Below are 11,705 nucleotides of genomic sequence, written 5' to 3'. Positions count from 1 at the left end.
GCCTGGAACTTGGGGCTCATCCGTGTCTTCAGCTGGAAGCGTTCCCTGACACGTCCCCTGCCTACGCCTCAACGGTGTCCAGGCCCCACTGGGGACACTCTCCGGGCTCCTGGACTCCCAGCACGGCGAGGGAGCCCCGTTCTGCTGGTGGGGTGTGCTCCCGAGGTCGTTTCGTGTAGACTTGTCGACCTGAAGTCGGCCTGTCCCTGACTGGCCTCCGCGGCTGGAAGAGACTGACCGCCCGCGGGCGGGACCGGCAGCCTGGGGCTCCCAGACCCCACAGGAGTTGACGGCTGTCCGCGGCCGCCACCTCCTCACACCCTTCCGGGTGGGAGCGAGTATCTGCCCACTTACGGATGCACAAACTGAGGCCCAGTAGGTAGGCGAGGGCCTGGGGCAGCCAAGCACGCAAGGCCCATCGCCCTTGACAACGCGACAGAAGGTCACGGAGGTCCCCGCCCCCAAGCCCGACAGTCCCCGCGGGGGCAGACAGCGACCGCGCCACGGAGGCCTCGGCCCACCGGCCGGCGCAGGCAGCGGACCGGGCAGCCCGGCGCGTATCGTGACGTCACCGAGCCGCGCCCGAGGAAGGCCCCGCCCCCTTTGCGCGGGCCGCGCGGGTCGTGCGGGCCGCTGGGGAGGCCAGACATGGCGCGCGAGCTGCGGGCGCTGCTGCTGTGGGGCCGCCGTCTGAGCGCGCCGACGCTGGCTGCTTCCTCGCGAGGTGAGGGGCGCCGGGCAGCGGGCGGGGACCACAAGCCTCTAGCCTCCGTGGGAGGCGCGGCGACGGCACCACCTCGCCTGGCTTTGGCGATTCTGTGAAGTGTATGCGCCAGGCGCGCCGCGAGCAGCGGACCCCGAGCGCTCAGCGCGGCCTGGGCGCACCTGGCCCAGCTCGGCGCCGGGCCGCCCTCGTTTACCACCCAGGTGACGCGGCTGAGGAGCCCGGCGCGCGTGCCTCCTGCCGGGCTCCTCGCCCCTGGAGCGGAAGGCGGTTTCGGGGAGTGAAAGCGGAGGGCGCGTGTACGCCGGGAACGGACTTCACCCGGTTGACCGCTTCCGTCCCCCCGTTGCGCGTTTATCCCTCCCCGTCCCCAAGTTGTTTTACGCACGAGTAATGCATAAACTGCCTGCTCACTCGTTCATTCGACACAAAACAGTGCCCACTCCGCCCGGCAGGGCGCACGGCAGCGAGCCTAACCGAGAACCGGCACCCTGCGCCCTCGTATAGCCCGTGGGTTCTGGGGTCCTCGCCGCCGTATTCCTGGGACCTGGAATTGGTAGGTGCTCGAGTGTTGGGGGAAAAAAAAAAAGGCCTTAATCTCTGTTCTCTTACTCTCCAGTCGGAAGTAACCACGGGTGAATGACCTGGCATTCTTCCAGGCTCTGCACACTCAGTTACACACGCGTTACGTAAATAGACATACGTGAAGTGTCTTTACGTAAAAAGGCCTAAACCATATGTGTCTTGTGCTACAGAATTTTTTTAGAAGCTTCCAGGATAGCTTACACATTTTGGGTCGGTATCCATCAGTCTGTGGTCATCATTTACTTAACGACCTATCAGTGAACATAGGGATAATTTCCGGGTTTGTTTTTTTGTCTTTGATTATTACAATGCTGTGTAGAATGGGCAAGGTTAGGTTAAATCTTTGTGCACATCTATGGCATTTCTTTAGAATTTTAGGGTTGGGGTTTTAGAATTGATGGTTTAGCACCTGTGCATATTTAAAATGTTAGCTAATGTAAGCCAAATTGTTGTCCAAAAAGGCTTTATCACTTTCTCTTCCTTTTAGCAGGGAAGGAGACCCCACCAAGGTATCTTTTGTAACATAAGCATTTCCTCTTCTTATCTTTCACACTTTTTTTTATCCTGTTACCTGAGTTTTAAATTTTGGTGTAGTCTCTTTTTTAACAGTGAATTTTCAAAATATAATGTGTATTAACAGATAAGACAACTAAGTTTTATTACTCTTGTGTACAACATCTTCCATCTTTTTGGACTATTTCTTGTCTTACCGGAGTATACCCTTGTGTTAGTTTTGCAGAAAGTCTGTGGGTTTTGAATTTTCTAAGCCACACCGGGTCTAAAAATTTTTTATTTTCCCCTCATACTTGTAGTTTTGCTGGGTATTGCATTCCACGTGAAAATGATTTTCTTCAAAGAGTGATGATACCGTTCTGTTCTAGCACCCTTGTACAGATGAGCAGTCATATCAGTTTATTGTTTCTTTTGTAGTTGACGTGTTTCCCATCCCTGCTTCTAGGTTTTAAGACTCTGTTCTCTTTACTGTTTATATTCTAAGACGTTCCAACCATGTGTGTTTGAAATTTGCTTTTTGTACCACATAGTGTCACTTAAATTATGAAGATACGTCCATTTTCAACCCAGCCAACTTTTGTTCTGTTTATCTCTTTTCCTTAATAATCTGTGTTTTCTCCTTCTGCAACTTCTGTTCCAGTGGTTCATGCATTTTTCTACTTGAATCTAAGATACAGAGCCTGTTCTTAGAAGCCTTCCATATTGCAGGTGCTCTTGACATTGTCACCTGTGTGGATAAGTGTGAAGGTACAGTTTGGATGTATTGAGTGATGGATGAATTTAGACAAGAAAATAAGTCTTTACAAGGGGAGGAAAAGAAGGCAGTAATCAGAAGATTGACCTATACAGAAAATTGAGAATTCTCCTGTACATTTTTCTCTTTTCCTTGGGCAAGTGTCAAATTTTAGCATGTGCTTGATTTCAGATCTAGGATCCAACCTTATGTCAGGTCATCCCAGTCCTTCCCACCCTTAGTATATCTCTGTGAGGTGTGGGAGAGTCTCCGCTTGTGGGTTTCTGACTCTTCATTTTTGCTCATTACTTAGTTTATTCAACAGATATATTTTGAATGCCCTCCGGGACTTCAAAGATAATGTGACCTTGCCGCTGGGGTAGTCCGGAGGTTAGTGGGAGCATGTGGCTGCCAGGTAGTGACTGGGCCATGTTGGAGGCACGTGTGCTTATCTGGGAGTGCAGAAACATGTGATTGCCTGTTTGTATAAGTTACAGGAGAGAGGCTATGTGGGTCCAGTCTTGAAAACATCAGGTGTAGAGTAAGAAGGTACCTCCGAGTAATTTGGTTGGACAAGAAACTAAGAGTATATGAGGGTGAATGAGGGTAAAAATCATGTCCTTTGTCTTCTCTTAGATGTTAATTTGTGGGTAGGGACCACATCCTTGTGTGATCATTGGGACACTCACAGTGCCAGCCCTGGGCCAGTGTTCAGAGACCCTGCAGCAGTCATCGTGAGGTCCGTCCCCGCCTGACTTTCTGTACGCCCTCAGGACCAGGTGGCTGATCACAGATAATGTCTTCCCGTGAATCTAAGTGGATCGGTAGTTGGGAATCAACAGCATTGCCAGTGAGGAATTCCATCCTAGTTAAGGTGTGCTGCTTCATGATAGGGAGCAGGGATAGCAGAACCCGGGTGATCTGGAAAATGTAATGTGAACAGTAAAGTGTATACTTCCATGGGCCCTTTTCCCCAGAGCTGCAGCAAGTAGCAGAAGGAGCTGACTGCCAGTAGACAAATGAGAATGCTGCCACCCGGAGAGGAGCTTGGCCCTGGAAGTCAGCAGACTTGGTCCGAGAGCCAGTGTGGCGCTGTCGTGAGGGAGATGGGGGCGCAGGTTGGTCACTGCAGGTGGCTGGGTAAGTGCCAGGACCCTGCAGCCGCCAAGCCGTGGTTCCTGATTGTGCCCAGTGCCTGGCTCCTCCTGTTGACCTTTGCCAGGACAGCGATGTGCTGTGCTGAGGCAGCCACCGCGGGACCAGTTGGTACTCGAGTTAATGTCTTACGCCTTTTCTCTTCTCTGTAAGCTGGAGGCTTTGCAGGAATTCTGTGCTGTGGAAATGATCAAGCCGGGTTGGGGAGTCCGCTGCAGGCATGGAAAGGTCAGGAGAGCAGGGCTCCCATTTGCTCCTTGATTCTTGTGTTGATTTATTTTACTTTCTCCTTCTCTCCCTTTGGGGCCCATGCTGTTTTAATTTCTACCCTTACACCTCTTCTGCTGCAGGAGAGTTTAGGCAAATTTTGGGTGTTGTAGGAAGTTCTTTGTGGGGTGAGAGGAGCAGCCCTCCTAGGTCAGATGTCACTCACTCAGTGACATAGCTGTTTATGTTGCTAATAGAACATGACCGTACAGGCTTCAGTCCTTAACTGCATAAGCCTTGAGTGCATTGCCATCTTTGTAACCCATGGCACTGGGGCACTGGGTAGGCCTTTGGAATGAGGGCATGAATTGCTTGGTTAGGACCAGGGGGCCTGGGGGGCCTGAGTCAGCTGCAGAAGATCAGAGCAGTCTGTAAGAGGGAGACTGGCAAGGGCCTTGCTCGTTCCTACCCAAAGAGTTGGCCAGAACTAAGACAAAAGAAGCGCCTCTAAATGTTTTGCTGCCCCTGGGCAGGAAGAGAGGGAATGAAGTTTGGAGCAAGGGTGGGGGAGTCAGGCTGATGAGAAAACAGCTCAGAAAGTAAACATTTCTCCCCCTTCAAATGTCAAATACCAGGTCACAGCCCGGCAACGGTGATCCCCATGAAGTGGACGAGGCCAGGGGCTGTGTATGCTGCCTCAGACCAGAATGCCCACAGGGGACTGGTGAGATGCGTCCAGTTCACATCCAGCTGAAATGCTTTCAGCTCAAAGCCCGAGGATGTTCTCGAGTCACTGTTTTTGGTGCCCTCGGTGTGGGCCGCCAGAATCCTTCCTAAATGCCCTTCTGCCACAGCCTTGATACGGGAGACTCGCCTTTCACTGGGAACTGCTGTTTGCTCGGTCCACAAAGAAGTTATGTAGCATTTAGTGAAGGTAGATTTCAGGATGTTTTATTCTCGTATGCCAGGTTATTTCCTCTAAAGCCATTAGAAATCACAGACCATGACAGCTGTGGCTTGGGAACCACCATCCCTGCCTGTTCTGTAACCAGGCGGGTGCCCAGAGAGCTCGTCAGCTGAGTGCAAGCGGAGCCTGATCATGGGTGCAACTAATTTTAAAAGAATGGCTGTTATTTAGCAGACATATGATCAAGAAATGTGATTAGAGTATAAAAATTGATGATGAGGTAGCCAAAATGAACACCATATTCAGAAAAGAACAGAAAACGACACGGCAATACTCTTATTAAAGAACAAACAGGGTGAAGCCTCCCTCGGAGTCCGGGAGCCAGTGTGGTGCTGTGAGGGGCAGGAGAGCACGGCCACTGCCGCTGTAGTTCGCACACTGCGAATCCGGCATTTGCAGAAATGGGGCACCTTAGGGAATCTTCAGGAAGCGTGCTTTTAAAGTACATTTCATTTTGACCATTAATGATTAGAAGTCTTTTTAAACTCTTATTAGATAGAATATAATTGAACCTTCCTTTGATATTTGCAGGGCCATTATTACAAATGTTCGCGTTTGGTCTCCTGTGGGGCCACTGGGACGAGGCGACCCCTTGGGAGGTGAAAGGTCCCTGCTCTGACCTGACACTGTGCCTGCAGTGTGTCTGTTTAGCCTCCTTTCCTCCCATTCACCTGCCAGGCCTCCCTGCTGCTGGTTCCCTCTTCCTCCCCCAGTTCTGAGATGTGGGCTGGCAAACTCAGTTATAAAACTTAATAGCACATTTTTAAAAAGAGAGGAGGCCTTGGTGAGGACAGGATACTCTTGTGTGACTGGAGTTTGGGTGTAAATCGGATGTCCTGTCATTTGGCTGTTGGGGTGCCCCTCCCTCTTTGGTTTTGTTTGTTTGTATCCAGGGAATTGCTGTTTCTTGAGTGTCAGCATAGCTTAGGAGAGAATGGTCAGTACAGGTCCCCAAGCACAGCAAAGTTTGAGAAACAATGGAAATGTTCGAGAACACCAGAGGTAGGCGCTTAGTGATTTTGGAGGGAATACAGATCTTTTTTGGGTATGTAGGTAGAAAGTGAAGAGCTTTCTGTCTGTCTAGCTTATTGATACACTTAAATCTTACCTGCAGTGATTACAGAACTTAAAAAACAATGTGCAGAGACATTTCAGATGCTAACAGCTAACTTGCAGTATCTGGGTGAAAGCTAAGAAAATTATGAAATTGTCTGAGTTGACTGAAAAGCAGAGAATTTCATGCCTGTGAGCATCAAACTATAGTAAAATAATCGGAGGTGTTCCGGGGGAAAGAGCTAGAGGCTACATTCCAAAGAACTACAATATTCCCAACTTGGAGAAGAAATTAACTCTGCATTTCACTGAATCTAGAAGTACCCTTAATTCACAGAATTTTAAGTTATTTTTAAGAACTCTTTTGCAGAAACCTGAAGCGTTAAGCTTTGAAATGTTTAGGCTGAAATGAGATAAATGAGATAATTTCAACATTTTTGTCCTGAACTTATCTAAGAAGTGCATTCACATGACCTGGTACATGAGTATATGCATGCTACTCATCTATATATACATAGCTGAGAGTTTTATATATACTTTATTATGCTATGCATTCTTTTTCCATTTCATTAAAAAACATCTGGCTCAACCCGCTGAACTGATTCATGACCAGTGGTCACTGATCTTGACCTGTGGTCTGTGAGGCCCTTTACGTGGCTCTGCCTTCTGAAAAATAACCACATGTGTTATCACAGGCCTGCTCTGACTCTAGCATTATCCTGGGGAAAAATAGACAGTCAAAGGTGTAGCCCACTAGAACATGGTGTAGCAGTGTCAGTTCATAAAACAAACATCTGTGGTGCCTGCTGTGTGTCTGGCATTGCTCTGGGATGCCCAGAGGACAAAGTGGACAAGAATCCTGGTCCTCCAGAGCCCTGGAGTAGAGTGGGGTCAGCACAGACCACTAAGTGCCGTATGGAAGAGGGTCCCAGGAGAACTAGGGTGGTCAGGAAGGCCTACCGCAGAAGGTGGCGTTTCAGCAAAGCCTGAAGGAGGCTCGCATGTCCGGGGAAGGGTCCTGAGGCAGCAGCAGGCTGGCATGTTGGAGTGCCAGTAAGGAGGCCAGGGCCAGCACTGGGGCACTCTGGAGAGGAATTAGGTTGGATAAATAAATGCCTCTTCTGTCCAGGTGTCTGTGACTCTCAGATTGAGGTTTGGATAATGGGGAAGTCAAGGTATAGAGTTAAAGCTAACTTTAGGAGTTCTCTGAGAAAAATCCTTTCCAATATTCTATTGATGAGAAGGCAGTGCTGTTTTCCGGAACAGACTGCTACAGTGGACAGACCTTCCATTCTGACTCAGTGCCCTGCGTAGGGGTGGAGGATGCGGCCTCTGTAGTGCACATGCCCATGTACCCTTCGAAAAGAGGAGAAACAGAAGGGATTGTGGTTGACCCTACCTAATCTTTTTTTTAAAATTTTTTTATAAAGGTATTATTGATATACACTCTTATGAAGGTTTCACATGAAAAAACAGTTTGGTTACTAACTACATTTACCCATATTATCAAGTCCCCCCCACACCCCAGTGCAGTCACTGTCCGTCAGTGCAGCAAGATGCCACAGATCCACTATGTGCCTTCTCTGTGCTACACTGTTCTCCCCGTGATCCCCCACACCATGTGTACTAAACATAATACCCCTCAGTCCCCTTCTCCCTCCCTCCCCACCCGCCCTCCCCCACCCCTCCCCTTTGGTGCCACTAGTTCCTTCTTGGAGTCTCTGAGTCTGCTGCCATTTTGTTCCTTCAGTTTTGCTTCACTGGACCCTACCTAATCTTAGGCTTCCCGTAGTGTGGATATGCAGAGATAGGACCCACGGTATGTGTGGCACCCGCTCCATGACGCTCAGGTGCTCCAGGCTTTAAATCAGAGTCACCACTGCCAGCAGTTGCTACACCTTTACCAGCCCTGGCATAACGGTATTTTAAACATCTGTCAGTCCGATAGTGAAAATGCCATCTTGTTTTAAAATGCATTTCTTTAGTTATGAATGTGGTAGTACATTTCTGTGATTCAGAGCCTTTGATGTTTCTCTTTTTTGTGAATTGCCATTTTGCTGTTATGTTGTTGGCCTTTTTCTTATAGATCTGTAAGCGATCTTGCTATATTAAGGAAACTAATCCTCTGCTATGTGTTCAGATTTCCTTTTCTTCATGTGTGTGCTAATTGGCTTTTCTCTTTTGGTAATATGGTTATATTATTAGTCATTTTATTTATTTTGTAAAATAAATTTTGAGATGTAATTGACATATACCATTAGTTTCAGGTGTACATCATGAGTCAATATTTGTATATATGCAAAATGATCACCACAGTAAGTCTCCTTAATATCCATCACCTATAGTTACAAATTTTTATTTTCTTAAGATGAGGACTTTCAAAGTGTTTTCTATTTAATGTTTATGTGGTCCATAAATTTATGGTTCTTGGGTTATGTTTCTTGTTTAGAGTTCCCTCACTCTTAAATCATTAAAGCAAAAAATATTATGATGATCAACACCATTAGCTATTAAGTGGGGAAATGCAAGCCAACACTACAGTGAAATACCACTTCACACCCACTTGGGTGACCATTATAAAAACATAGGCAGCTGGAGTGCGGAGCCAAGATGGCGGCATGAGTAGGGCAGCAGAAATCTCCCAAAACCATATATATTTTTAAAAATACAACAAATACAACTATTCCTAAAGGAGAGACTACAGGCTACATCTGTCCACACAACCAGGCTACATCTACACCTGCAAGAACCCAGCGCCTCACGAAGGGGTAAGATACAAGCTGCAGCCCAGTGGGACCCGAGCGCCCCTCATCCCAGCTCCTGGCGGGAGGAGAGGAGTCGGAGCGGGGAGGGAGAGGGAGCCCAGGACTGCCGAACACCCAGCCCCTGCCATCCGGACCAGAGCGCAGACACACAATGCGTGGTGTGCACTTTTTGAAAGTCTTAAAGGGACAGGAGCCTCACAACTGGACGGAAGTGTCCCAGCACACTCAGCCCAACAGCTGGGAATCCTGGGGAACTCCGGGTACCCTAACCCCCTGGGCGGCAGCGCAGCTCTGAGGCCCTCCACGGTGATAAACAGCCTCCTGCCTGTTCCCCCTCTGGTGCGGCCCCGCCATAGCGGAGTAGCAGCCTGAGACCAGCAACGCCCACAGCAGCCGCACAGAGCCTCCTCTACAGCCGCCCAGGCCAGACTCAGGGGCCCCGTCAGCACGCAGCTGCCTAGCACAAGCCACTAGGGGTTGCATTCTTACAGGAAGGAAGGGAAGGCGACAGGCAAGCAGGAAAGGACTTTGTTCTCCCAGCTGACACACACGCCAACTGCCTACGACTATATTGCCATGAAAAGGCAGAAGAATTTGATACAGACAAGAATAACCCAAACATCCCCTGAGAGGGTACCTGGGGAGATAGATTTAACCGATCTTCCTGAAAAAGAATTCAAAATAAAGGTCATAACTATGCTGATGGAGCTGCAGAGAAAAATGCAAGAGCTAACGGATAAAGTAGGGAGGGAGAATACAGAAATAAAACAATCTCTGGAAGGACTTAAAAGCAGAATGGATGAGATGCAAGGGGCCACTAATGGAACAGAAACCAGAGAACAGGAACGCAGAGAAGCTGATGCAGAGAGAGAGAAAAGGATCTCCAGGAATGAAACAATATTAAGAGAACTGTGTGAACAATCCAAAAGGAACAATATCTGCATTATAGGGGTACCAGAGAAGAAGAGAGAGAAAAAGGGATAGAAAGTGTATTTGAAGAAATAATTGCTGAAAACTTCCCCAAACTGGGGGAGGAAATAGTTGCTCAGACCACGGAAGTACACAGAACTCCCAACAGAAGGGACCCAAGGAGGAGGACAACAAGACACATAATAATTAAAGTGGCAAATATCAAGGACAAGGACAGAATATTAAAGGGAGCCAGAGAGAAAAAAGGTCACCTACAAAGGGAAACCCATCAGGCTATCATCAGACTTCTCAACAGAAACCCTACAGGCCAGAAGAGAATGGCATGATATATTTAATGCAATGAAAGAGAAGGGCCCTGAACCAAGACTACTGTATCCAGCACGATTATCATTTAAATATGAAGGAGAGATTAAACAATTCCCAGACAAGCAAAAGTTGAGGGAATTTGCCTCCCACAAACCACCTCTACAGGGTATGTTAGAGGGACTGCTCTAGATGGGAGCAGTCCTAAGGCTAAATAGATGTCACCAGAGAAAATCACAACAAAGAAAGCAGACCAACCAAATACTAACTAAAGGCAAAAAATAAAATCAGCTACCCACAAAAGCAGTTAAAGGAAACACAAAAGAGCACAGAATAAAACAACCAACATATAAAGAATGGAGGAGGAGGAATAAGAAGGGAGAGAAATAAAGAATCACCAGACAGTGTCTAAAATAGCTCAATAAGCGAGTCAAGTTAGTAAGATACAAAGAAGATAACCTTGAACCTTTGGTAACCACGAATCTAAAGCCTGCAATGGCAATAAGTACATATCTTTCAATAATCACCCTAAATGTAAATGGACTGAATGCACCAATCAAAAGACACAGAGTAATAGAACGGATAAAAAAGCAAGACCCATCTCTGTGCTGCTTACAAGAGATGCACCTCAAACCCAAAGACATACACAGACTAACAGTCAAGGGATGAAAAAAGATATTTCATGCAAACAACAGGAAGAAAAAACCAGGTGTTGCAGTACTAGTATCAGACAAAATAGACTTCAAAAAAAGTCGTGAGAGATAAAGAAGGACATTACATAATGATAAAGGGCTCAGTGCAACAAGAGGATATAACCATTATAAATATATATGCACCCAATACAGGAGCACCAACGTATGTGAAACAAATACTAACAGAATTAAAAGAGGAAATAGAATGCAATGCATTCATTTTAGGAGACTTCAACAGACCTCTCACTCCAAAGGATAGATCCACTGGGCAGAAAATAAGTAAGGACGCAGAGGCACTGAACAACACACTAGAACAGATGGACCTAATAGACATCTATAGAATTTTCACCCAAAAGCAGCAGGATACACATTCTTCTCAAGTGCACATGGAACATTCTCCAGAATAGACCACATACTAGGCCACAAAAAGAGCCTCAGTAGATTGAAGAAGATTGAAATTCTACCAACCAACTTCTCAGACCACAAAGGTATAAAACTAGAAATAAATTGTACAAAGAAAACAAAAGAGCTCACAAACACATGGAGGCTTAACAACACGCTCCTAAATAATCAATGGGTCAACGACCAAATTAAAATAGAGATCAAGCAATATATGGAAACAAAGACAACAACAACACAAAGCCCCAACTTCTGTGGGACGCAGCAAAAGCAGTCTTAAGAGGAAAGTATATAGCAATCCAGGCCTATTTAAAGAAGGAAGAACAATCCCAAATGAATGGTCTAAAGTCACAATTATCGAAACTGGAAAAAGAAGAACAAATGAGGCCTAAAGTCAGCAGAAGGAGGGACATAATAAAGATCAGAGAAGAAATAAATAAAATTGAGAAGAATAAAACAATAGAAAAAAATCAATGAAATCAAGAGCTGGTTCTTTGAGAAAATAAACAAAATAGATAAGCCTCTAGCCAAACTTATTAAGAAAAAAAGAAAATCAACACATCAACAGAATCAGAAAGGAGAAAGGAAAAATCATGACGGACCCCACAGAAATACACAGAATTATTAGTGAATACTATGGAAACCTATATGCTAACAAGCTGGAAAGCCTAGAAGAAAT

At 46.8% G+C, this 11,705-nt stretch overlaps 1 protein-coding gene across 1 annotated transcript in view; it reads left to right on the top strand.

Annotated features, from left to right (window-relative positions):
* The first annotated feature begins 582 nt into the window (after positions 1-582).
* Positions 583-11,705, top strand: part of TRAP1 (TNF receptor associated protein 1) — a 53,453-nt gene continuing 42,330 nt past the window's right edge. Inside the window, exon 1 of the mRNA XM_036920419.2 lies at positions 583-724. Within this exon, the coding sequence (XP_036776314.2) occupies positions 649-724 (76 nt within the window). The 5' untranslated portion in view covers positions 583-648. The remainder of the gene's footprint in view (positions 725-11,705) is intronic.

Source organism: Manis pentadactyla, chromosome 10, assembly GCF_030020395.1.
Source record: "Manis pentadactyla isolate mManPen7 chromosome 10, mManPen7.hap1, whole genome shotgun sequence".
Classification (NCBI taxonomy): Eukaryota; Metazoa; Chordata; class Mammalia; order Pholidota; family Manidae; genus Manis; species Manis pentadactyla.
This window is presented reverse-complemented; position numbering and strand designations above follow the sequence as displayed.